General features: G+C 37.5%; 1 protein-coding gene across 6 annotated transcripts; it reads left to right on the top strand.

Moving 5' to 3' along the window:
• The first annotated feature begins 2,427 nt into the window (after nt 1-2,427).
• Nucleotides 2,428-27,579, top strand: LOC124222473 (echinoderm microtubule-associated protein-like 2). Of its 6 annotated transcripts, none has more exons than XM_046633476.2 (19): nt 2,428-2,896; nt 10,268-10,414; nt 18,547-18,777; nt 18,921-19,077; nt 20,489-20,602; nt 21,071-21,202; nt 22,041-22,109; nt 23,229-23,534; nt 23,731-23,803; nt 23,927-24,133; nt 24,203-24,440; nt 24,578-24,735; nt 24,830-25,087; nt 25,400-25,537; nt 25,733-25,849; nt 26,017-26,040; nt 26,362-26,449; nt 26,544-26,770; nt 26,922-27,579. In XM_046633476.2, exons 2-19 carry the CDS (start codon nt 10,366-10,368, stop codon nt 27,045-27,047), a joined length of 2,712 nt encoding a protein of 903 aa, XP_046489432.1. In that variant the 5' UTR covers nt 2,428-2,896; nt 10,268-10,365; the 3' UTR covers nt 27,048-27,579. The 6 variants fall into 6 exon arrangements, with proteins under 6 accessions (XP_046489432.1, XP_046489431.1, XP_046489430.1 ...); XM_046633475.2 differs by lacking the exon at nt 2,428-2,896 and adding an exon at nt 16,618-16,700; XM_046633474.2 differs by lacking the exons at nt 2,428-2,896; nt 10,268-10,414 and adding exons at nt 15,144-15,258; nt 15,998-16,700.
• Nucleotides 27,580-27,941: the final 362 nt, after the last annotated feature.

Genomic DNA, 27,941 nt, shown 5'->3' on the forward strand with positions numbered 1-27,941 from the left:
TTCAGATTGCAACAAGACTAATCAATTAATGGGTTAATGTCTAACTAATCAGATCCTGAGGCGTTCATTCGGTGTACAAAAGCCGTGCGTAATTCCACTCGCGTTCAGGTTCATGTAAGAAACTTTTACTTCACCTATAGAAAGAAAGTTATACAGCTCGTCGAAAAGGAAGCGTGATGAGAGTTTAAATTCCGCAACTTCTCTATCCATATGCGGTACAATCGCACTCGAAAGTAACTCGTATTCTCAACAAAGAGGATTGCGGAATAAAAAAATTAATTTACTGCCACTCTCCGTGCCGATCATTCATTGTCAGCGTCATTTCATTAAAGATCTATCTTTCTCGCGACGATTTATTCATCTGCATCAATTTAGCTATCAAAATATATTTCGCAACAGCAAAAGACTCTATTTACGCAAATCATGCACAGGGTTATAGAAATGAGTAGAGTAAAAATATTTTTGGCAAGTATGTTTGTAATTACTTATTATGGATCAGATCCGAATAACTTTTTTGTTAAATTTAATCTAGTTTCGCAACTCTTTCGATTATTATAAGTTACGCTAAAATTAATTAGTCTAGTTAGTTGATAATTAGTAATGTAAAATGAAAATAAGCACATCCAAACATTCAGCTTTAATTGAGCCCCACTTTCTTTTCTATTCTTGTATTACAGTAATTGAAAACGTATGAATACAACTGATCGATACTAACAAGCGAAATTCTATTTCCCACAGTATAAGGTACTATTTGTCAATTTTTCGGACTCCTGCGATGTGATACGACTACATGCTTATATATAGATGCAAAGTAAGCCGCAGGTAATTGGAATTTGATACTGTCGCGTATTGTAAAGATTAAACTAAGAGGCTTTGTAAAGATAGCGGATGAAAAATCGTTTTACGACAATGAGCCGTAAATAGGTGACAAAATTTTTATCATTACCGTACCTTTGACTGATAAATCCGGTTCCAAAAATTACCAATTAACGTGTATCAAAGGCTTCCGTTCGAAAAACAGAAGCACCTCACGATTATTTCCTTACGGCTACAATGTTTCTCCATTTCTTTCATTAATTTTATTCATTTTCGCTCCATTTATTTATTCCCCTCCATATCTTTTCTATTGTTTTTTCAGCGGCAGGTACATCCCTAATTAATATTATACCAATATAATAATATAAATAAATACACGTAAAATGACTTCTCATTGCCAATTTTCTGTCGATACTTGTTTAAAAAATAAACAACGATAATATCTGTTGTGAAATCATACGGATATAATGAAACGACTTTATAATCGACAAAAATCTACCGAAACAATTTATTCGCGACAAGGGCGCGATGATAATCGACTCTTAATACCAGGCGGTAAAATCAATTATCGTCGTAAATGTAAAACGGTTTTGTAAGCTGTTTTTAGAATAAATTACGATTGCAAGTTCGAACACGTGTCAAAACCGAAAGCGAGGGATAATATAAGGTTACAGAAAAAAAAAAGTTTAACAAACAAAGTGAAAGCTATCAGTCCAATTGTAGTTTTGTAAATTCATGGCAAATAATTTATTGCATGGTTTGTATCACGTATGATTCAAGCGTACATTATTCGAAAAGGTTAAAACGAACGAAGTGCATTTTCGATCGGAAAACGAGATACGCTCTGTTTAATGTTAAAAACATGCCATTTACGATATCCTAATTTTTTTGCATCACGCGTTTTTCCATTTTACATCAATGGAAGGTAAACGCCCGCGCATATTAACGGACAAAGGACAGTCTCTACCTCCCACGCCGATCACGTGACGGTATTACACGTTGTTGCGTACAGTCACAGACTACACGCGTTCCTATAGTATGCAACCCACACCGCAATCCCCCAGGCAGCACAATTACCGACCGAGCAACGAATCGACTCCTAACCTAAACGATTCTGAGCATGCACCGCGTCAACGGTACCAAAAACCGTTTCCCTCATCACTGACGAAGCTTCGCCCTGCATTAAACCCACAGAAATAACAAATACACCCGCAATTCAACGATAGCAAAAAAAAAAAAAAAAAAGTACAACGCATACTGGCCTCGAAAATTATCCTTTTATAAACACTGCCCGCGCGTTACACGAATTTTCTTGTGACTCCTCCGCTTGAAGAACACACGCAAAAAAAGAAAAAATTAAAAAAGAAAATGAAAAGAAAATCGATTCGTTTGGATTCGACAAAAAATTGAATAAACAAGGCTACGAAGAACCAAGAAAATGGAACCGATTACTGATGGGCGACAATGCTTGTGTAAAAAATATCGCCGGTCGTTAAAGAGGCCCGCAGCCATGCCTTGGCTCGCCAGAGTGTTTCAGGTATGTTGTACTCGGGGTATAGCAGAGAGGTAGGTGTCACAGCTCACCTGTTGCCTCGGCGCTTGGGATCTGTCGGCCAGTCTTTAGTTAGAATCTCGTTGGTGCGGTTCGCGTTCAAGTTCCGGTCAGGTGTGCGTCCGCATAATATAACTCGTTACCCGTTAAAAAAAAAAAAAAAAAACTCGCAATTTTTTTTACCACTTCCCGATCCGCGCAGTCCCGCGACGCAGGATCCGTTATTTTTGGCGACGGTTTTTGAGTTCCAGAGTTTTCCAGCAGTGCAACCGAGGGAACCGTTTCTGATTTGGAGGCTTCTTTATTTTTTTTTTTATTTAAGTTAATTTTTCGTTTTTTTTTTGGTTTTTTTAACTTCGTTACCGCGTCCTCCGGTGCTCCCTTATCCTTCGTTGAGTGTGTGCGAAAAGGAGGAGATCCTGAAACTTCGGCTTCGTTTCGAGCAGCGAAACAACGACGAGGATCAGAGCCTGCGGCGTCGTTACAGGGCGTGCGAATATTTCTTTTCCCCCTGTAGCCTGAGCCACGGTAACGGATTCTTGATTCTTGCATACATACACGAGCGTACGCAATTTAGAGGATAAGAAACATGCCGGAAACGCGTCGTTGTTTCATTGTATGAAAAATAATTGACCTCGCAAAATAGGTGGGCACGCTTTAGGCCTAGCACGATTTTCGATCCGATATCATATTGAAGAAAGACACGGGGGAGATTGAAAAAGGACGTTGGATACAAGAGGTATTTATAAAGTAGCGACTCCCACGGTTTCGAACCGCAGTAGCGTAGGTGGCGTTGCTAATGTGGAATCGGTCAGTTGCACCGATGCATTCAATTTCCACTTCCTTGTGCGTTATGCGATTCAATATGGTGGGGGAAAAATACGGCGTGTCGCAGGTTTTGTACAATGTGTCGAATAAGCGGTGAAATTTGTTCGAGGCTTGTAAAAAATACATTGCAATCAAAGGAAGAAGAAGAAGAAATTCGATTTTGAAAAACTTGGCGATTATCTTGGATATCGATCGTAGCTAATATTTTTCTCAATGAATATTCGTTTTAGAAACAAAAGTAGTCAGGAATCGGGACAAGAATCTCATAGATTTTATTGCTGCGACAAATTTTTAAGGCTATTATCAAAAAATAATACGTGTCGAACCTGGAATTAGAGATATGTTGCTAAATTTCGTGAAACGAGTTTTTAAATTAATTATTACGTATATAACGAACCGTTTATAAAATTCAAGAAATCACTGACGCTTACTTTGGAAAACATAAAAAAAAAAAGATCTGCACTATCAGATAGATTAGATATACAGCTGAGTAGTAAGTCAATATTTTCATTGAAAATTATAGAACGCTGTTGCGCTTGTCATTTTGAAAAGACGCGATGGCGCGAAACGTGCGAAAACTTTCATCAATAATGTTTGGAAATAAAGATATTCCACCGAAAGTATCGGTGATTTTGATTTATAATTAAATGGCAAGAAACACGGTTTTGTTCTCCGCAATTCATCTTCAGAGATAAGAAACGATCGAGTCAAGTACAACCATTGCTCATGTGCACGTGTTTTGCTTTTCATTACAGAGCTTCAGCTTCGGAAAATAATAATAATAAAGAATTTGAATACGCAAGAAATTCGAATCTCGCGTGAAGTAATCACTCTTTGAGTACATTTGGGGGATAAATATTTGTGAGTAAACTGGTCAAACTGGGTATTACACACGCATGTATATTTAGCTACCAAATGTGTATAACGGAATTCGCGTTCAGCTGGATTATATTAACCAGCTGTGTCTGGAATTCAGAATAAATTTGTAAAGACGAATATTCAAGTCACCTCTCGGTCTACCTGCAAATTAATACCCAACATTGTGTGAAACGAACAAGTTTTATCAAAGAGAAGCAGAAGCATGCCGCTAGGTATTTAAAGAGATAATATTGCATAGGGTTGAGTAATCTCTAAAGCTGATAATTAAGCAAGGCTATCTTTTTCCCTAGGATAGATTAGATATCGTTATACGTCGCATACTGTTGTATCTATCGGCATATGACGATGTATATTCATATCCTAGAATGTCCCGTTTATAATTAGTTTACCAGGCGCGATTCACCGAGCCGGTATAATCACACGCGTCTTGAATTATAATTTTTTAATTTAGACGCACGGCTAATCGTGATTCCTAATCGTGCGTTTCCTCTTCACCTGTACGTCAATGAGGAAGGAATGCCGGTTCAGTAGCGTATCAAAATTCACCACTCGACCATATCCCACCTCTGCAGAATTGTATGCGAAATAAAATATTTCTACAATAACGATTATATTAATTACTAATCATCTCTGCATAAATTATTTGCCATCGTATTTTATTCTCAATTATAATTCGCAAAATGTCGTCAGCGAGTACTCCGTTTGCTTGGTTTATTAAAATTGGGCTAATTGTATAAGTATCAGTTATATGCAGACTTAAATTGGCTAAGTGTTACACGGGTCGTTTCTGGCACTCCTGGTTTTTTTGTGCAAAAGCGTTCCCTAAAGTCTGAATGTTGAAAATTTTTTTTTAACAAATCCGATAACGAGCTATTCCAATTTACGTGCAAAATTTCCAAAAAGTAAATGGTCTTTTGAAGAAATTTCTCTTCCTGGCGGAGAGTTAATAAGTTTTTGCATGGAAAATTAATCCATGGCAGTGAAAAACATCAGAAAACCTGCCATAGATCGGTAGAAAATTAAGAAAAATATCCTCTTTTTATCCTAAATAAATGTTCGATCCAAAAACTGATTAACTCTCCACCAGAAAGAGAATTATCTTGAAAAAACCATTCAACTTTCAAACTTTGCCAGAAATTCCGGGTTAGCCCGCGTTCAGTTCAAACGACTCGTGATTTGATTGCGACTATTATATGTACATATATGTATACAAAACAGGCGCCTAACATATGTACGTGCCAAATCAGCGGTTTAATTATAAGTAATGTGTCAACTTTTGCAATTAAACTGGCCTTGCAATAAAAGTTGGCCATTATAACTGTGCAGAGGATACTATATATGACATATACATATATTTTATGATTGCAATTGAACGAGTGCCTTTTTCTTTCGTTTAGTCTTTTTTTTTTTTTTTTTTATACGGTAATGCTGACGGAATACGGAATAATTAATGACAAGAAAATGTAAGAGAGAAAAAGCGAGAAAAGAACTGAACTCGCGAGGTCTTCTTCTTCTTACTCTTTTTCTTTTTTGAAGAACTTATTATACGCGCATAAACATGCAGGATGGAGATTAAATCCGACAAAGCTAGCCTCGCGACGACGAGACAATATTGCGTAGAGTTTACGTATATTATAACCTGTTGTAAGTCCGAAGTTTACTACACAAGGCTTTAGAAGAACGGATAGGTATAATCGTTGTACCGCGGTCGGGTTGTACAAGATTTTGCAATCGACGGCCTAGATTGGGGAACATTGGCAAACGTCGCACGGCTAGATAAAGAATATAATTCCGTCCGCTGCGGTCTAATGATGCATCTTTTGGAATGTTTGACTTTACGCAGTTAAAAATTAACGCAACAGACTGTGGAAAATACCCCGAAGGCGTACGGATTTACGATAAGATCGATGTTGGAAATAAAAAAATGTAATTAGAATATCGTGCGTATTATACGTTAATGCGAAAACAAAAAACAAGATTTACTGTACCAAAATTGACCTAAAATTTTTTTTTAATATACTACTTGATATATTTTTAAAGAGTACAACGTGTGGTTTTTTTCGCCTCGTTATAGCTTCGGTCAAGAATAATTTAATAACCTGCGACGATCATTTTTCATTTTATTTTATTTTTTTTGGCGTGAGGCAGCAAAAAATGCATAAAGACAAAATGAATTCGAAGAACAATCATAAAAATTATATATTACGTGACGTGTTTAGTGGAATTAATTCATTCGCACAAAAGTGGTCACAGAAATGAAGTATCTCGGCAAAAAAAATTTTAAAAAACATATTCATGCCGAAAGACTTTTTTCCGCGGCTAATTTCTACCGCGAAATGTCGGAGTATAAAAGTTTCTCGTGTAAAAAAGCGGTAATAAGCTGTAGAAAAGATGAAAAAAATTTACACATGAAAAGAGGAGGAGAAGAATAGAGAGAGGAGGAAATAAGAAGAAAGAGAAAACTTCGGGATACACTTGTCACCGTTAAAACAGTCGTTATTTACATGAAAATTCGATCGAGATTATAACCTTTTATGCGTAGGTGGGACGCTTTGCATGTGGTACGAAATTTCTATCTAACACACAATTGGGACCACGTGCTTGGCAGACATTGCACCAGCATAGCATCGCCAGCAGACACAATCTACCGACCTTGAAAACAAGTCGTATTATAAGTACACTATAGTACAAGAGGAGGCTGTAGAACGAACCGAGAGGAATTCACGCCGCGCTGTGAGGGGCTTTCCTGGCATAACGTATATAGCTATACATTTCCTCGTCAAAATTTGTTTGGGAGTCAAATCGGACGTCAACATTTTTTAAACGCAGCAATTCCGATCGACAGATCCAATCACGGAGAGCAATGCGAATCGTAACGCTAAGAAACGTAAAAAATCCCGGGGAAGTTCGGAAACTGATGATTTTCTTGAGGATAGTCATATCTTGTACTTTGGTTTTGACTGCACAGAATTTAAAAATGAGTAGAAAAAAAAGTTACCTAAATATGTAAGATAATTAAGTATACGATATAATATGGCGTATGAAAATTAATTTTTGGAGCGTGGGTCGTGTCCAAGTCGTACCGCGTGTGGATGATGATTAAACATGCGGTGGGTGTTTTTTTTTTTTTTAACGTAAATGGCGAAATTTAATGACACTTTTACAACAGTGTTTATCAACGTTGCGCAACTCGTCGATGTTATTTACTTATCAATTATAGTTGGCGTTATTTTATGGAATACGGGTGTAAAGTAAATATAACATTACCATTGCAGACGAGGATAAGTAGCTGAGAGATTATATCGCAAAAAAAGATCGTTGAAACTGATTGTGAGCGATGATTTGGGTGCGTCTGATCAAACACAAATAAAATGAAACACAAAAAAAAAAAAAAATGCATATACTCGTAATTTGATTTCTGCATGCTACCTTTATTTTAAAAATTTGTGATCTTGTTTTATGCACAATTGAACGAATGGACTATACCGACAAATTTATTCGGATTCTTTTTTGATTCTCTTGGTCAATGTTACAAGTTTTATTCAATATCTTTTACTTGCACGATGAAAAGAAGACAATCAACCGTTTCGAATTGTAAAGAAGTCTGTTGCAAAGCGGTAATTTGATTATCGAAACTCGTAACTCAGGAAGAATATTTGAATTAGCAGAGTTTAATTTTTTCACATCAATTCAGCACAGAGTGAAATACGTGACAAATGAAAATATTTCTTTTGATTAAATATGATTCGACATGTAATATTTCTTCCCACCATACGGCATCTTTTGAGACTCTGGATAAACAATCGTGTGAAAAATGAAAATGTGAAATACACGTGAAAAAACGAAATGCGGAAAATAATTTTTCAAAACGGAACCACACTATCTGCAGTCTATGTGCCGCAAGAAAGACCTTATTTCGATACTCACTGTTGCTTTAACCCGATAACGATATTGCGTTGTTAAAGAAACGAGAATACTCTTTCAAATGAATTCCAAGCATACATTCGAACGAACGATTCGTTTTGCATTGCCTTAAAAAATCGCTTTTACTTTGACAGCTCCTGGCTATGAGACGCGATGTTGCACGAGTAGAATTTTATGCCGGTATACTTTTACTTTCATACTGTGTGGGTAAAAGAAAATGGCAAAGCGTAGTTCACGTAATCCACACTGATGTGACTTTGATTCAAAATAACTCCCTCAAAAACGATCATTTACATTTTCTTCTCTCATTTTCAGACACAGAATCTCTGCCGCTTCTTAAGTATCCTTAAGCCCTGCGATTATCCTGGAAAACGAAAGATTGCACTTTGAGTCCTGGAGTATTTTGATTTATCTTGGAAAAGTTGACATAATATATTTTTGATTGAAAACTGCTCAAGGTTTAGCAGTCTAGAATATAAATTTTTTGATTCAACACCTAACCAGCTTGAGCTATCCTTAAAAATTCATAAGAAAACGAAATTAAAGCCCGAAAATTTTTCAACAAATTATTCCGGAAACTCCTGCAATAAATGTTGAAATCTAAATTCTTGATTGCAGTAGAAATCCTGAAGATATAAATCGTCTCTCCATACTCTCGCATAATTGTGTATTTACATCCGAACGCGCAATAGTTTGTTCTTAATTTTGTTTACTTTAAACATTATTCTACCTGCAAGAGGATCGACGAGTGTTAAAGAAGAAAGTTTAGATTGCGTTACAGCAATGCTGTAATCTGCGATGAGCTGTGAAATGAAAGCTGCAGAATGGGGAGATCGCTTCTCGTACCCGGAGGGCAATTAAGGGAAGGTCGAAGCTGTTGGGGAAAAAATTTAGAAAAGAAAAAAAAAAATAATAATAATAACAATAATAGTATAAAAATGGTATCAAACACGTGGGCTAGAATATGCACTTAAAAATATACGAAATATCATCCACTATAGTCTATTCTTTTCATTATTTTTCGCTTTGTCAATTTTTCTCTTTTCGCCGTTTGTTTCCATGATAATTTGCGAACGTCTCAACTTGGCTCACGTTGTGCGGTAGGTGAAATGAGCAGCCCCGTATCTACGCTTCGGAACGAATATGGTAACATTCTGACCAGGTCAATGCGTACCACTTTTATATTCCAACCGGTTGACTTACTTTCTGATTCATTCCGCGAGAGTCAATTCCCGCGCCTTTTTTAAATCTTATTACACACGCATGCCTCGCACACATTCTGGCTTACGGATGATTCTGCGTTGCCTGTTCGATGTTACAACTATTAGACGCTCAAGTTTCCGTAATAGAGTACCAAACTTGGAATGTATAGTTCGATTTATGAAATACCTCGATAGTGTGATTTTACGATCAGGTTTTACGCGATAAAATAAACTGATTTATTTCAAAGTCATTTTACGTATGAATGCTGTTTAAACTTCTCTTTGTGCGAAAATCCATTTTCTAATCCCGTTTACTTTTCCTGATGGTGTTAATTACACTTTCGCAAAGTTTAACACAAAACTGTAAGAAAAAGATATCCGAAATTATCGATGCGTCCGATTCTCGAGCGGTGAGCGAATACAGTTACTCGATGAAACTTTTTCAAACTTTCTTCTGCCCGTTACTATCAGAGGTTCTTTTTCTCTGTTTTCATTTCTTCTCGCCTCGATTTTTTTATCGAAAAATGAATAGCTCGTTGACAGTTATACTTAAGTTTTGATCAAACGAATGAATTCCGGAGCCAAAGGCAAGCGAAATCTTGCACTATTATATCAACCCTTTTATTACTCTCCACAGAAACGTCGAACCTACATGTTAGAAAAGAAAGAGTCTCCATTCTCATTTATTGATCACACCGTTGATTTTATTTATATACGTCACAAGTTTTTCAAAAGAGAAACAAGTTTTTTAAAACAACTAGTCGAGAATTCGGTGCGATGTCTTTGAACCGAACCAATGTTCGATTCCCCTTTCGAAAAGAGTATTCAAAAGTATTCCTACTTCGTAATACTTGGATCACAGGAACGTGGCATAAATTAACAGTGAAAATTATTGCAGTTCAAGCGAGACGTGCGAATTTAAGCGGTGACGAACGTTGAGCAATCTCACGTTGCTTTGCTGCAAGATTGCACGCAGAACCGATGGGATTGCAAAGATAAGCGCATTTCGCGTTGCGCGTCTTACGGGTAGCGCAATTCCGTAATCCCTGTATTTTTCGCATTTCAGGCTGCTGGTGCTGCGTGCTTCTTACCTTCTCATCTCGCGTCCGCACGTTTAGGAACGAGAGCGCAATGATACGCGAGAAAAAACTTTGAGGCTCTACAATGCGAGTGAACGGGGATGAGGACGCAGATAACGTTTATCAAGAAATGGGTGAGTCTTGTATCTTCATTTGCGAGAAGCTTTAAACACCGAGTTTCTCTCCACGTTTTTCATAAATTATAAACCACAATGGTGCGGGGTCGAAATTCCGAATTTGAAAAGTTGCGAAAGCGACAAATTCCGATGTTTTTGATCGTGAAATTTGAGCAGAGAAATCAAATTCTTGTGAAACTTCAATGTTTCGAATGGTCCGAAACCCGACGATGAAAGTATCGAAAGTGCGAAAATTAAAGTATGAAAAAATCTGAAACTCGTTGAGTAAGCCACACTGCGTGAGTATATTTTAATTTTTGGAATCTTACTCTGTCGAAACTTTATTTTTCAGAATTCAGCTCTATCGAAACTTTGCTTTATCGTCACTTGAATTTTCTGAATCTTGCTTTCGGAACTATGAGCCGTCGGCTTTCCGACCATTCGAAACTTTGTTGTTTCGTAAAAGTTTGATTTCTTCACTTCAAGTATCGCCACCAAATAATTCAGAATCAGATGCTTTGAGAACTTTTCAAATTCGGAACTTCAACCCTGCCACAATTTCACAATTTCTTCAACTAAATTTTCGTTCAAAATTATTTAGAAATATATTCTCTGTCCACAAAACATAATATACTTTTCTCCAAAGTTGGAGACCACAGGAATAAATTTAAGTTCTCCATAAACGAGTAACTTTAATTTTTACAGTCAGTGTAGAAAATCGGAATTTTTCGGAAAGCAATCTGTCATTTATTCCTCGAATTTGTCGAAGGGAACTAGTACGCACGCATTTTTGCGGTGATTACAGCTTCTCATTCCTTCGGCGACGGCTAGACCTTGTTCTATCAGTTTTATTCGTCGATAGGTATGTTACGAGTATCAAGTAGCTGTATGTGTATACCTGACTACATGGTGACGATTATGTAAGCCATTCAAGGCAGCACGATGACGTTACGAAGGTGTGCCAAGCTCATCCTGTTCTTTCATTAATATTGATTGCCGTTTACACTGTACATATTCACTGACCGATTCCCGTCTTCGATATATATATATATAAAATTTTGATGCCGTCACTCTAGTAACAAAAATACATTTGAAATATTTAACTCATTGGGTCGTAGCAATATATAAATGCCTGCGGAGATGTACGAATTTTCTTGAATTCAACTGCAATCCATGATTAAAACAATAAAAACAGATAATAAAAAAAGATAAGATGACAGTGCAGGCACAATGTTTCTTGACACGTATTTTTCAATGCAAAATACGGAATACCTTTCGAGGCAATAATTTAAATCGAGTGAAAAAACTACTCGCTGCAGTACTTGTTCTTTTTCTTTTAATCAATTGCGTTCGAATCTAGAAATTGATACAACATTTTTTGTCGAATGGATTATTCTTCGATGTATAAACGATTTAAACAGGAAATATAGCAAAAAACCAATTTACATCACTTTCTATTTCATGAATATTATTATGTAAAACATATTCGTTATAATAATGATACTACAAGAGTAACATCGTATTAAATATAGAAATGTGAAAATTTGAAAACAAAATCTACCAAATCTCAAGTGTACAAAATACCGTAGACATCGAGCGACGAACGTGTTTTTCACTCTTTTAAAAATTAGAAAACAACAGTTCGAAAATGACGGTTGGAAATTTTTGATCCCCGATTATTCATGTAGTCTGAACAATACATGAACATGTAAACGAAATTTTGTTTTCTTCTAAAGAAAACTCAGTGATTACATTTAATTCATGTGCTGATGAAGAATTTAAGAAATTGATAACTTTGCGACGTTAAAATTGTTTTGTTGCATAACCAAGTTCTTGAGAAAAATACACCATTCACTCGTGTCGCACAAAAATTTTTTGCCAATAAAAAGTCTAAGAAAAGTTTTCAACTGCAACTTCAACCCAATCACAATAAGTGGATAATAATTTGTTGAAAAGTCAAAAAATGTCAGTCACCATTGTGCGGAGATAAATTCTTGAAATTCAGCAAAACAAAGTCTTTGGAATGAACAGCTGCAGGATTTTTGCGGAAGAGTGAAAAATATGAAATCGAAACGGGAGATACGTCAAATTTTGTTATTCACACGTCTAGAGATATTTTTCACAGTTTCAGTGATTCTATGCATATTTTTCACACATGCAATTACGCGGAAAGTAACCGACTGCAGGTGGATATTGCAGAATTGCGTTAATTAGTTATGGAACATTGGCTTTATTGATATAATTGGACGATACGCGGCATGCGCCGTTCAAGAATGACAATAATTATTGACCGACGCCCATATCGTTGGAATTATAAGCGATGACGCCCACCGTTTCGACGAGACGCGCGGTTTGGTTCTAAAAATACAATCTTGATAGCCTTATTCGTAGTGTTTAATAATAATCGTTACAACCGAATGTGCGAATGTTGAATGTTAATTATTCTCAGGCCGGGAGGCTTATTGTTGCACCTGTGAGAAAAACGGAGTGCCAAAAGCAACTAAATCTTATCATCGGTATATAATGAAACTGTTAAAAAGTTGGCAAATAAATTTCATTAAATTTAAATAAACATGTCGATATTTCTTTGAATTTTTTTAACCTAATACAAATTCGCGAGTATAAAAAAATGAAATTTTCTTGTAGGTTAAGGCACTGGAAATAAAATTTAACCGCCTGTTTAGCACTCTATTTTGCCACCTGACGTAAAATAATCTTACGAAATTTATCGAACCAGACTTTTTGTTAGGAAAAAAGTGGATTTTACGCTTCCTCTGCAAGTACAAACTACGTACGTATGTGTACCTTTTTTAAGTATCCGCCGGAAAGAATCGGTCGCGTTGCGTTGCGATGAAAAATTCGATTCGAAATGCTTCTAGGTGGCCGAGAGGCACGGGGTGAGAAGAGGGTCATGTTTCTCACCGTCACTGGAGAACTAGAATGCGTTACGCAACACTCCTTTCGATCTTTAATCTTTAGCCTTTACGCCAGTCTCCTCGGCGTATCACGTATATGGAGCATTCTGCGCCAACTCGTCTCAATCTCCAACCCTGGCCATTTCGGATAAAAATATAGAGGGGTTAAAATATAAAAGTAGAGGGTTAAAGTGAATGGACAATTCAATTGCCGCTATTTGTTATATAGAATTATTCTCACATTGCGAGGAAAGTCACTAATTTTGAAAGAAAAAACTCAATTTCTGAAATGTCATGTTCCAAACATCTCAAATTCGTCTAAAAAGTGTTTCTTTAATCAGATAAACGCATTTTGAGTGAATATTTTCATTTTAAAATGAACGGGTTAATTAATTAATATTTTCTCTCGATCGATGCCATAAAAATTTCTCGACTTCGTTCCTAGATTATAACCTTAATTTTGGAGTAATTTTCAAAAATTTCATTCATTTTATCGATTTTGAGAAAGTTCACTCAGGAAACAATTAATACTCCTTATTGTTGAAAGAAATTATCGATATACGGCTTTTTTTTCACGTACGTAACTACATCCGATTTCTTTCCTCTTTTTTCACGACCGACGTTTGATTAAATTTTCATACGTCAAATTAATTTCATCCGCTGATCCCCTCGACAATGACCAGGCACATGGATGACCTGGATTGAACACGATCCCAAAATTGAGTAATTAATTATTTGGGTGGAAAATATATGAGAATTGTCGTAAATATTACATCTCCAGATTTGATATAGGCTCCTATATCATGGATATAAAATTATATAGGCATATATGAAATCTTTCTCTCTGCTTTTTACATTACGCACTTTATGTTCGCCCGAGAAAAACTCCGTTTCAAGTTGCTTATTATACCGATAAGACCGCACCGTTAACTGGGTATATTTACGTACATAAATAAATGCGCAGCGTCAAGTCATGCGAAACAATTTAACGATATGTATTATACATACGAGTATATATATGTAATATTGTAATATGTATGAATAGCGAACGCGAAGAGCTGAACCTGGATAAGAGTTTTTTGAAAAAATAGCGCTTCTTGAAGAAATTCTTTGCGTCACGTGAAAAAAAAAAAAAAAAATTATTCAAAGTTAAAAATCCCGTCAGGATAAATTTACCAACATCTTTATAATAAACAATAGTTTTACGCAGAAAAATTTCATGAAACATCGTTCATAGAGTTTTTCTCTCTCTACAATATCACTGATAAAATGCATCTCCGGGAAAGTAAACAAAATGTCATACAATAGTTGCGTTAATGCTTCTTTCCCACTTATCATTATAGAATTGTTATGTCAAATTTTCACAGTAATATTCTCCATTATTCACGGATCCGAATTGTTTCACGCTGTTTGAACACGTCCAAAAACAAACATCAAACAATGAACTGTTTACTACAATTATCGTATCTAACGACATTGTTTTTTTAATAATAAATAAAGGTACGGTAAATTCGTTTCAATTGCATAATTCACCTTGTTTTATGGGCTCGTGCACGGCGTAGACAATTATCCGTAACGGTGTAACTAAAAATAATCACAACAGGCATTCTTTGTTACGCTGCAGTATAACAAATGCAGCGTTATAGGACGAACATTGTGCATAGGCTGTGTGACAGACAATAGAGGCGAGTTTAGAGATAGAGCAGATGTTCGAAACGATTTTGTTACAAGGTGTGCGAGCAGCTTGTCAAGCTAAATTTTCATCTAGATGACAGATTATCTAGAATCTATTGATCGCGTGCGAGCAGCTGGTGTTCCGTTCTGACAGTAGCAATAGGACGGTCATAGTGAAAACATGTGGGCTAAATGATACAGCCGTAACAGACATTTGTCGTCTTTATTTTGTACGTAAATATTAGTTTTTCGTGCAGGAAGAAAACTGATAAAGTAATTACGAAAACCGAGACAGATAACGCCAACTTTCGCAACGTCGTTTTAACGGCTCGGCGTTCGTGTGATTCGGTAATAATTTTTTTTTTTTTTTCTGCTACACTGCTGTACAAATTTTGCTTAATAAATATGTAAAAAAATAAAAATAAAATAAAACAAACAGCTTTGACGTCATAATTTAGACAAGCAGAAAAAATTAGTCAACGATTGTGATATGAATTGGGATTTTTTTAAATGTATTCGAGGGAAATCGTACACATTTAGCTGAATTATCGAAACTGAAAATATATGCAGAATAACTTGTAAAAATTCAGAAAACAGAAAAATATATCATAATTAAACTTTAGCGTGATAATTTTTCAATTGCATCAACAGTTCTTTTAATCACACAAATTTCAATCTTTCCAGAGAGAGATTTGTTTGCGAATTAAAGAGAGTAAAATACATTAATATTAGATTGAGGAATCAGGTCGAGATAATATGTGTTTCTTTCTCGTTAAACGCTGAGACGTTACGCGTAATATAACCCGTGAACGTATACATAGTATCGATGTGCGTTATGTAACGACAATGTGTTAATACCCACATTGCACATGTGACATGTCGGTATATCCCGGCACAAGCCGCGTCGATCGCATAGTCAATTCGATCGGTGAACGCAGTAAAAGTTGGCGTTGCGTTGCGCACGGAAATGAAGAATTAAAACGAAATTTGACTCTACGTATTGTCTGTACAGAAAAGTGAGCTTGAATTTGGTTTAAGTAATAATCTATTGCGGAACGAGGTGAAAGAGAGAGAAAAAAAAAGATAAAAACACAGAGTGTCGAAATAAATGTAATAAAAAAAAGCTACGGTGTACAATTTTTACACCGTTGATAAATTGAAAAAATAATGATTGAATAAATCGTCCAACGAACTAAAATTTGGCTGATTATTGGCGTGAGAAATAAACGAGTGAAAATAATGTTACGGATAAATACCGTGGAAATTCCAAAGACAAGAGGAGATGAATGAAATTTAATTAATTTTCAAAAATCTTCCGTGCCACAAGAAATGAGCAAAAGTACCGACTGCAGACGAGTGAAAAAACATGCTTACTGTTTAAACGGCTAATGAAAAATATATAATACCGTGTGAGTTAAACGCTGCAGCGAGGGCAGCTGATCAAACACGAGGGAATACGAACGATTCTTATTCATCATTGTAGTAAACATGGCTGCAGATGATGATAACGAGTCCGTAAGACGAGGAAGATCGCGCGGGGCGTTGTGTCGTAATAATACACGTATTTTTTCATCCTCATTGTTATTTTTATTTATTTCAATCAATTCAATTGAATAATAAATTGGGGAAAAGGGGGAGATCGCAGAAGGGAGTCACAATCGCGATGTCAACGCCGGACACGATGGACACTATAGACGAGGCTGAGCAGGCATGGCGTGAGTACCGAAATTGCATACGTATGTATGTATATGCACGTTTGATCGCTGGTTCTTCGTTGCGGATACGCATTTTTATTTTTATTTATTTATTTATTTTTTTTTCATTCGACGAACGGAAGAGGAGTTGAAAAAAAAAATAAAAATACCTCGTTGAACGATTATTACAACGCGCGTATTTGGCTGAAAATTTTTTTCCTACTATTTCTATTTCTTCGCCAAGTTTTCTCGTGCGTGTCGATTTCTTTTCATCAACTATTATGTGGGCGTAGCGTATGTAAGCAGGGAGAAATTTTGTGGCTTCGTTGTGTGTGGACTGTTTTACAAAAGCGAACGGAACAGCGGGCAAAGTTACGAGGCGATCGTTATCTCGCACGCGAAAGAATCGTTTTTTAAATATGTGTATATGGATATTCCGTATGCGTAGAGTTCTTTTGAGAATTATTCTACCATTGTTATATTTCACGAAGGTACCGAAGGTGAACGGTCCCCCTCTGGTAAATGAAAACGTAACCGCTAGTCCATTTCTATGAAATTTCTAACCGAATGAAACGAGGGGGAATTTATAAGTTGGAGGTAAAAATCAATTCGTCAATTTAATCCAACGCGTTGCCTATTTTTTATTAATTTTTTTTTATTTTGATACTATTATTTTTAACGCAATTAAAAATTTCAGCCTGTTTGAGAGGGTTCCCTGGTAGATTTCAACGTTGTCGTATGTATTACCAAATATCGAAATCCCAGTATCTCAAACGCGAATAAGGGCTCAACAGCCCTATTCTATACCCAATTCTGATCAAGAAGACTCCAACACATTTTCTTTCGACAGAGAAGTAAAGAAGTGGCACGAATTCAGCGAATTTATTATTGCGATTGCGGAAAATCGCCGCCATTTCTTTACTTCTACGTATACGTTTATTTTATAAAATAAAAATTCATTGGCTTGTTTTTATTCTAAATTGTGTACAGAGTTAGGGTGTTAAACCTTTTTCGCGCTTCAGATACGTGGAATTCGATATTTGAAGATATATAACTTAAGCGGTCGCGAAAAATTTAGGGAACAACGGCTGTCCTATCATAGCGTTGTTTACTGCCATTCACATTCGGCCTTACAATTAGATACAATGGATCGTGAAAACAATTCCATCTGCGATTTCCCACGAAGCTGAAGATGACGATACTGATAAGAAACGTTCGGGAATCGTAAGAATAACGGGGGCTACGGACGTTACACTGAGAAACCGATTAATTGTTATGCTGAGGGTTTTTTTATTGTCGTTTTTACTCCTTCTTTCCGACCGTATACTGCCTATGTTCCAATGTTTTTTCTTCCTTGTTATTCTTCTGTTGACCGTTTTTTCCGGTTAACATAATCCGAGGCAGTAACATGCCTTCGACGATTTACCCGGAATGTAGATAAATAAATTCAGCTCGAGTATAACGTCGAATTCTTGTCAATTCGTACGGTTCACTTCGTTTCATTCCTTCGATTGAGAAGGTCTTTGACATTCCAACAATGAGCGAATGATTGTGAAAATGAGGAATAAATTCACAAAGCTCTGGTCGAACTTGATCAAAGAGCATTGATTTAATGCTTACCGATAGCCAATTACGTCGATTAAAATTGTCAAGTTTCGTAGGATGGAGAGAAAAATGGATTTTCAATAGGTGAAAAGCTCTCATTGAGCTTTGTCGAAGCATCGCAGAATTTCTGTACAAACGGTATAAATCCAAGGCTTGTAATTTTCGGTAAAATTGGAGGGTCAAAGTTGTTTTAAAATACCGTCACTCTTCGGACAACCGACCGAGTGACATTAATTATCCGTAATATTTGACATTTCCACAGACGAGATGCTAGAATGTGAGACTGGCTCGCTGATAGGCAGAGTGGCTGATCTCGAAAGACAATCGCTGGCACAACGCGACGAGATCGTATGTCTAAGGGCAACATTGGCGGATGCTTTACGAAGAATCGCCCAACTCGAGGGTAGAGAGAGAAGAGAAGATGACAGAATCGAGCGAAGGCTGGAACGCGGCTTGTCGTCGCCGATTAGAAACGGTCACGTGCCGCAAAGAAGTGAGTCCACCATTGTACGATACGTTCTGTTTTCTACTTAAGAATTTTGAAAGCTGCGAAAGCTTGAAAGCTTCACTTCCCGATAAGTGATAACGACGAACGAAAGAGGGAACGTACGTTATACGGCGAATATTTACTTCCAGATAGCCAGGCTACCGGCTCTCAGAAAGACCTTCGGCTAAGGCAATCTAGTGTCGCATCCTACAGGCATTCGAGTGGCTCCAGTCAGGATGTTAGGGACGCTGCCGCTAGTCCTCGAAGACCAGTTAGCTATACCCCTCCGTCGCAGCTCCCTCAAAGGTAAAATTAAATCCCGATCTCCTTAAGGACTGATCACAATCACAATTTGGGCAGGGAGGAAAAACCGTTTCAACGATCGTCAGCAACGTTGTTTACACGGACATCTAATTTGTATCCGCTATGGAGACAGCTATTTCCAAAATAATGTGCAGCCAATATCTGGAAATCGCTATTGAGAACAAAGTGACATTTAAATATTTGAATCAGATTAAAAACACTAGAGCTCAACGGTGTGATTGTAAACCCTTTCATCGAATCGTTGTTACCTCGTCTTACTTGAATTTGCTCTGAATCATTACTATTATGTGTATAGTAGGCGTGGTTTTTTTTCTGTTTAGTTCTGTTCACCTTTATTGGCGGAAATGGCCAACTTTTGACGAACAGTGAAAATTTCATTTTCATTAACGTTAATAGAGTTCTCGAAAATATTTCGGTTCGTTTCATGAACCGTTATTAGCGTAACGGTGCATTTTTCAGTCACCCCTTGTCAAAGTTTCTTCGGCAAAATTTGGAAATGAATTCTTCAGACGATCTCTTTGCTCGCCGGAGTGAACCGAGGTTACTTAATTAAGCAGTCTTCGAATTCTTTCTTGCAAGCTATTTTCACATTCAATGTTATTACTTCTATCCTGCGTTATATATTTTGGCGCAAGGCAAGTTGATCCTCAATATGGGTGCACTCGGAGAAATTTTTGAATTCCGTTTACCGCTCAGTCCTTAACTATTTTCATTTTTTAACACAATCAAAAAATCTAGTTCTTGGTACAAAATGAAAATTAGTTTTCTAGCTGTTACCGGAAAGTCTAGTATCCGTTGCTATTCTTTCTCATTACGATCATTGTTACTATATTTTCTTGCAACTGTTGCGAAAATTTAATGCTTGTGCGACGATAAATTGACGTTAAAGCCTTGTTTAACTAAAAAAGTAGAGCAAACCTCACAAACTGATTTTGCGTTGCAATAACCGAAAAAGGATCGACGATAGCGCAAAATGGTTAGGCGTACCTCGTTTTTCGTAACTCCAACAATATTCAAACAGTTTTTTTTAACGGTACCTGTTTTACTCAATTTTTCTAGTTACTGTAACAAATGAAATTTTTCCCAGTGTGGCGTCTTTGACACAATCTTTGAGATAAATCTTAGCAAGAAGGAAGCCGGAGTTCCTTTCCATTTCGTAAAAATTCAACATATTTCGTAGTCGTCCATAATCACGAGGACGAAATGATCCCGGTAAAAGAAAAATAAGAAAGAAAGAAAAATGAAAGCACCGACTGCCACCGATGAGAATCCTTGTTCTAAATTTTTGAAGCTTCATTTCGGTCCGAGGCTTTGCTTTTCGCCAAAACGTCGTATCACAAAATTAAAAAAAAATCTGCCTTATACCATTTCGTTTATGTTTCTTCTATTGCAGAAGATCTGTACATTATCAGTCAACGGGTTCGCTCCACTCGGACAGTCCAAGCAGTAGCAGCGTTTCACCTGTGCCTTCGCCAAGTCCGAGAGCGACGCCGTTGCCTGTTGCAAGGTTAGCAGATTGCGGATATAATTTCGCTCGTCTTGCTCGTTGGATTTCCAAGTGCAATGCCTTGCGCGTTCGATGTTAAATATTTGTGTAATAATATCCACGATGCAAGAACAAGTTTCGATTCGATATTCGAAATTACACGTATCTAATGCTAACAGAAGCACGCATATTACATTTCTGTTGCTCAATGTTGCGTCGTAGCTTGTTTCCAACTACATATACTGAAATGGGAATTTGTGAAACGTGTGTTCTGGTAGACAAAAAATAAAAATAGGAAAGATAATAATCGTGAGACAGAGAGTGAAGAAGTTCCGAATTCTAATCATTCGACTCGATCAACTCCGATCATTGAAACTTGATTTAATGGTTCACAAGTTTTTGCTCGTACACTATTTTTACCAGATCACAAGTTCGGTAAATCCCTGATCATCATACAGCATGAATAGTAAGAAATATGTGTATTTGAAGATCACCAACGACAAAAACAAACGGACCGCCACAGAGTAGCCTTCGACGTGCTAAAAGGTGGTCTTCGACAGGGGATTTTACGCATTCGCCACAATCGCCGGCCGGGGTCGCGGCGCAACTCGGTGGTTCCAGGTAACTTAGTGAACATAGTAACAAGTGGAAAAAATGTATACATAACATAAGAGAAGAGTGCTTGTCTTAGAACACGGTTTAACCTGCAGCTTAACCTTTTTGTTGTTATTTTACTTGACGTTGGGTTTGTGAGTTTTTTTTTTTCTTCTTTTTTTATCTACGTGTGTTACTGCTCTTCTCAAACGTACACACATAGAAAATGCAGTATATGTACATAAGCGTGTACATTGAAAGCATACTTATTGCCTTTCAAATAAGTAACAACATTTTTTGAAGGATCCCCAATGTCGGTTTACGAACTTTGAGCTGCGCGTTGTTATTATAATGGCAGCTAATTCTTTTCTAGTACAAATATACGGTGAAAGTGCGATTGTGATTAGCATCTTAATATGTACGTGTTATACTTTCGCTCCCTGAGGTACCCAAAAATTTTCTGTAATCTTGTAAAAATATCAAGATCGCTGATACGGTGTCAAGAAAGAAATAGTTTTTGATACAAGCACCAAAATTATTCAAATCAAGCATGGTGTTTCTAATATGGTGTTTTTCTGACCTTCTTCAAAGAATAGAACGTGGTTAAAAAAACAATAAAATTAATTGCTTCGTATCAAAGACGTTACAGCGTATCTCCGAAGTTCGATGAAACACCCGAGAGATGACCGAATTACAAAAGATGTTGTCACTTATAGTTTGTACGATTCACGCTTGCTAAATATGTAACAGATAAGTATAATTAAAGGTATTTGAAGCAAAACTACTCACCCATTTTGCTGTGTTTTTTTTTAGTACTTGTTGTTTGGTGCACCGCATGGTTTTTGTTCGCATTTTGATCTTATAGATTATCAACATCGACCAAGTCACTATTCAATCTCTTCAAGCCTTCCGTGTTGAGCAACGTCAAACATGGGTAATGTCTGAAAATAATAAACTATATTAGTTATAGACCTGTAACAATTCTACCTATTAAAATTCTCCAAAAATCGCCACATTACTTTTCCGATACATTTTTTCGTCATAATTATACAATCTTCAAAGACAATCTTATTTCTAAACGTATAAAAAAGAGGTTCAAAGATGATAACAAGATAAATTATTGTAAACATCAGTCAGCCCTTGTTACACTTAAATTTCTACTAAAATCTGAAGAATTCTACGCAAGTTCAATTACGCCTGAGATTAAATTTTCCCTCGAAACTTGAAATGAAAACAATGAAAAAGATGTACTGAACATTCGACCATCAATGTCACCAGAGGTGATTTTCATTTATTTTAAACCGGCGGTAAACGACCTGATAAAAAAGAGCGTGTGACGTAATATCGCGGTTCGGCATATCAAGCTGTATCTCGTTTAAACCAAGGTATGTATACTGTGCTCAACGTGAGTCACTCGACGCAGTATACATACCTTCTCTTAGCAGGAGTTGTGGGCAGGAAGGGAAAGTTTTACAGTCAGCAACGAACAGTATCCAGCAGCGGTTGTGTTGTTTCGCAGTTCGAGAGGTTTTAACGAAATTTATATGTTATAATTTATACAATAACGCATTTCTGCGCCCCAAGTATTACAGAATCGCGTACTTCTTTCGAGTCAAAGAGAGATATATTGTCGCTTGGTTCTTCCATTAACGCAATGCTAGATGTAAATGTATAAAAACTAGATACATGTGTGATTTAACTGTCTGCATCTGTGTGTATAAGTAACATTATTGTTTAGGTAATACAATAGTCACATGTTTTCGAAGTGTAAAAATGCAAACTAGTCTCGATTCACTGCACTATAATCACGCATAATATTGGTTTTGTGAATAGTTGCTGCTTGTTCGATAGTTTCAAGCATAGCGTGAGTGGTGAGGTTTTTTTACACTGACAGGTTTTTTCCACAACGAGTGAAAAATGGCGTGAAAATTATTGGATATAATCGATCTTGCAACTTGTATAAACTAATTCGTTTCAAACCCTGATATTCTCTTCCACCGGGCTTGTTCATACCCGTCGGTATAACTGCAATCATTCGATCCGTGAATTGTAGCACGAGAGGCATGCAGTACAATGAGGACGAAGGAACGATCACGATGCATCTACGCGGGAGGCCGATACTCCTGTTTCCTCCAACGCCGTTCATGGAGTCCTACGACTTGCACAAGGTCTCCACGCCACCCCAAAGCAAGCTAAAATTGGACTGGGTTTACGGTTATAGAGGAAAGGACTGCAGGAGCAACTTGCACCTGTTGCCGACCGGTGAAATCGTCTATTTCGTAGCGGCGGTCGTGGTCTTGTACAACCCTGAGGAACACAGCCAAAGGCACTACATCGGTCACACCGACGATGTCAAATGGTAACGTGAATTCACTGGACTTGTACATAGTGACATTTCACTGGTATCGATTTTGTCTTACACGATGACCCGACGTGCTTATCCGGAAAAGGAACCTTGTACGTCGCTTTAGTCAAGGGTACACGAATTTCATGCTCGTGTTTCAAACTCTTTGTGCGATGGCACGTTCGTTCAATTGAATTTTTCTCCATTCTAGCATAGCGATACACCCGAACAAGTTGTTAATAGCGACTGGCCAAGTGGCGGGAACTGACAGAAGAGATGCCCTTGTAAGTAAATTATAATAATTCGTCAATTTGGAAAACTTTGTGATTTGATTCAAAACTGTATTGAAGAAGGAATTGTCATGTTTAATACTCCGATGAATTTTGTTTTATCCCGGGTCTTCACAGCCGCATATCAGGATATGGAACTCTGTGAGCTTGACGACGAATCATATCATTGGTACAGGAGAATTTGACGGGGCCATTTGCTGCCTGTCATTTTCAAAAGCAGACGGCGGTAATTTGCTATGCGCTATCGATGAGACGTCGGATCACAACATATCGATTTGGGACTGGCAGAAGGGTGATCGCGGCATGAAACTGACGGAGACAAAGGTACGCGTGACGACGAATTTGTCGACATTATTCTAGATGCGGTGCTGACTTGGTTGATTGTAATTACAGTGTTCCGTTGACACGGTAGTTTGCGCCGAATGGCATCCGTTGGAGCGAAATCAAATAGTGACCTGCGGCAAGAGCCACATTTCGTTCTGGTCCCTCGACAACGGGGGTATGCTCTACAAGAGGATGGGGGTGTTTGAGAATCGGGACAAGCCTAAATACGTTACCTGTGTGGCCTTTAATCAAAATGGCGATGTTCTGACCGGAGATAGTAACGGAAACATCATCGTGTGGGCGAGAGGTAATTACTTTGGCCTTCGCTCTTGCCTAACGTGCCCAACGATCCACCTCGAACCGCTCCGAGCTGTGTAATTTAATTATGTCGCGTATCTTTCTTTCGACATCGTTACCTTCGATAACCAAAAATTTCGTTTTCAGGAACAAACACCATTTCTAGGCTGGTGAGAAATCTACACGACGGATCTATATTCTCGATGTGCGTATTAAAAGACGGAACCGTTGTCACCGGAGGTGGAAAAGACGGGAGGATATTGCATTACGACGCGTCTTTGAGTCTGACCGGAGAAGAGGCTCAGGTGAGCTGGAGGATACTTTTAAACTCTTCCATGCAGGTTCCGCAAGGGTGTAACTAACGAATGGAAATCCTTGTAACTGATCGATGAATTCTAGATCGAAGGCCACTTTGGTGGGATAAGAACAGTTTCGGAAGGACGTGGGTCTCAATTGCTGGTTGGCACCACACGCAACTGTATCTTGGTTGGCGATTTGGAAATGGGTTTCAATCCAGCGGTCTTGGGACACACGGATGAGGTTTGGGGACTGGCTGCTCATCCCACCTTGCCACAATTTGCGACCGCCGGTCATGACCGGCTATTACAAATGTGGGACAGTCTGAGCCACTCCGTTGTGTGGAGCAAGGACATCGGGGTACGTGACTTATCAGTATTTCAACAATTGTGCAAATATTTTCCCGAACGGAACTCCAACTTGCAGTTCTTTAAATGTTCATTTCTTGTAGCACAGCATGGATCCAATCTAATCACACAAGTTATCAACTACTCGTAGATAACACTTCGCACCTAATTAGTTGTCCTGATCCTGATAAAATAACGTACCCTAAAGTGGTTAGGACTAATCATTACCGTATCTGCGGTTACTAAACACCGCACAATTTTGCTTATCAGAGTTTTCGTGACGGAGAAAACATTTTAAATAAAAAATACTATGATTTCTATCCAGGAACAAGCACAGAGCGTGTGTTTCTCGCCAGACGGTACGGTGATGATCGTTGGTTGTACTTCTGGTAAATGTCTCGCAATCGATAGCGAAACAAGAGAATTATATACTCATCATTCCGACGGTTCTGAACCATTGCAAGTAAGGAAATACTTTCGAAGGTTATTAAATAATTAACGAACATACAATGGGAATAAAAATTCACGAGCTTTTTTTAAACACCTAAAATATATTGAATGCGTTATGATTATAATTCACGACAATTTACGATCGACGGAGAGTATAAGACGGGATTTTAAACCTCGGCAAAAGTAATTGCAAGTTTTCTACTCTTAGGTTGTGAGATTTTCGCCCGATGGATCGTCACTCGCGATCGGATCTAGAGACAACAGCATTTACATATATCAAGTGAACGATGACGCCACAAAGTACAGCCGCGTTGGAAGATGCATGGTGAGTTTTACAATTAATACACGAGTAAATGTAATTCATATAATTTTCAATCGTGTACATACACAGGTATATATGTGTATAAAAATAGACCGAATCGGAAAGTGATTTACTTTTCGGTCAACTGTGAATGCATCTAACACTTGACAAAACACACTTTGAATTTCAAGCAAAAGAGGACTCGAGGAATTACAGTAAGAGCGATGGTTCAGTACTAAGCAATTCATAGAGGGATCCAGTTTTCGATTGCTATTTGAAACTGATTATTCCGGTCAAAATTTGATGCAAAGAAGAGCTGTAGAAAAAAAATTCAACCATTCATCTTATTCCCAAAATCGGAAATACCAGTTACAACTACCAATCAATTATTACACCCAAAAAAATCGCTTCCACCGCAGTGAAATCACTAATTTGTAGCGGTAGACGGCACAATTATGAGACAGTAGCAATTGCTGGCATCGCAATTCAAGTTTGAACACCATCTCGTAACATCAATTTGCTACCTTCAATTACAGGGACACTCGAGTTTCATCACCCATCTCGATTGGTCGGTTGATAGTCAGTACTTGAGGAGTAACAGCGGGGATTACGAGTTGTTGTACTGTGAGTATGAAAATCAAACGACGTGACCGTGAATCGATTGTTTGTTTAATGGGCGGTCGATTGCCAAGCTAACGCAAATATCAACAATTATCAGGGAATCCGGGTATTTGTCGGCAAATACCAAAATCGTCGGTGTTACGAGACGTCGATTGGGCGACGCACAGCTGCATCATTAGCTTCGAAACGATCGGCGTTTGGCCGGAAAGTGCGGACGGTACGGATATCAACAACTGCGCAAGAAGCGGGGATGGAAAATTGCTGGCAACCGGAGACGACTTTGGAAAAGTGAAACTTTTCTCTTATCCGGCCTGCCAACCAAAGGTGAGCAAATTTTCCTGACACTTTAACGTTGGAATCATGTCGCGATTTTGTTTCACGCAGGCATTATGTGGGTGTAAAATTACAGATCGATCAAAAGGCGACGATTGTATGGAAGAAATAATGGTAATGATTTTTATCGATTTGCTTTCAGTCTTTGTTCCACGTTTATGCCGGCCACTCGAGTCACGTGACAAACGTTTCATTTCTGCAAGATGACACGAGACTGGTTTCAACCGGTGGTAATGACACCAGCGTTTTGCAATGGATCGTGTCCTAATCGTCGTATCTTCGTAGTCATCGGTAGAGCGAAGATCAATTCTTTGAGCAATCTGAGCTCATACGATGAAGCAGAAAGAAAGAGCAAAAAAAGAAGCAAAGGGCATCGGATTATTTAAGCTTAACAATGATGTGTACCTATAGCTCGTAAAAGTGGTTTTATATAGCGGCACGTGTCAAATTAGGCTATTGCCCGTTATACCTTTGTATAAGCACGTTTGGTATTTAGGAAATCATTTCAATTTCAGCTAGGCTAGATCGAATAAAAATGAATGACTAAAAGGTGTAGATATTATTCATGGATACACGGTCTGTTTCAATTTTACGCTAAACGAACTCTGAAACATTTGCACGCTGAATATATTAATTTTTCTAAATGTTTTTTTAACACTATAACCACTGCAATGTTTTCAGATAGAATACACGAATCATTTTGTACATCTGAAGCCTTTTCTTGACGCATATTATATGATTAAAAAAAAAAAAAAAAAAAGAAACAAAACAAGCAAAGTTACTAATTACATGTAATAATTCTGTATCGAAATGCCGTCCGATAAAAAATAGCGTGATTTGTGAATGAACGACACTTTGCTATTATCATATTATACATATTAACAATAATATAGTTATTATAACAAAGGTTCTACGTTACGATAAGCCTGACTGATGTCACCAATTACCTAAGCAAAAGTCGTACGAATTCAATTTTCGAACACGAATATATTTCAAAGCAAGATATCAATGATTTCAATATTTAAAGGATATTAGATACGGCCGGTGTTTTAAGCCGGTACGTTTTTCTTTCTTTTTTTAAACAGAGAACAATTCTCTTTAGTTTTTGTGAATAACGGACACTGCATTGTCCGAAGGAAAAATTTTATTTTTTTACTATAAG

The sequence above is a fragment of the Neodiprion pinetum genome, chromosome 6, assembly GCF_021155775.2.
Source record: "Neodiprion pinetum isolate iyNeoPine1 chromosome 6, iyNeoPine1.2, whole genome shotgun sequence".
NCBI classification, from domain to species: Eukaryota; Metazoa; Arthropoda; class Insecta; order Hymenoptera; family Diprionidae; genus Neodiprion; species Neodiprion pinetum.

Bases quoted from the DNA above. Each gene is read 5' to 3' on its own strand.
- LOC124222473 (XM_046633475.2), top strand. From the start codon at position 16,649: ATGTCAACGCCGGACACGATGGACACTATAGACGAGGCTGAGCAGGCA. The intron at 20,603-21,070 runs GTTAGCAGATTG...GTGTATTTGAAG, and splicing joins ACGCCGTTGCCTGTTGCAAG to ATCACCAACGACAAAAACAA. The intron at 25,850-26,016 runs GTGAGTTTTACA...TTGAATTTCAAG, and splicing joins GCCGCGTTGGAAGATGCATG to CAAAAGAGGACTCGAGGAAT.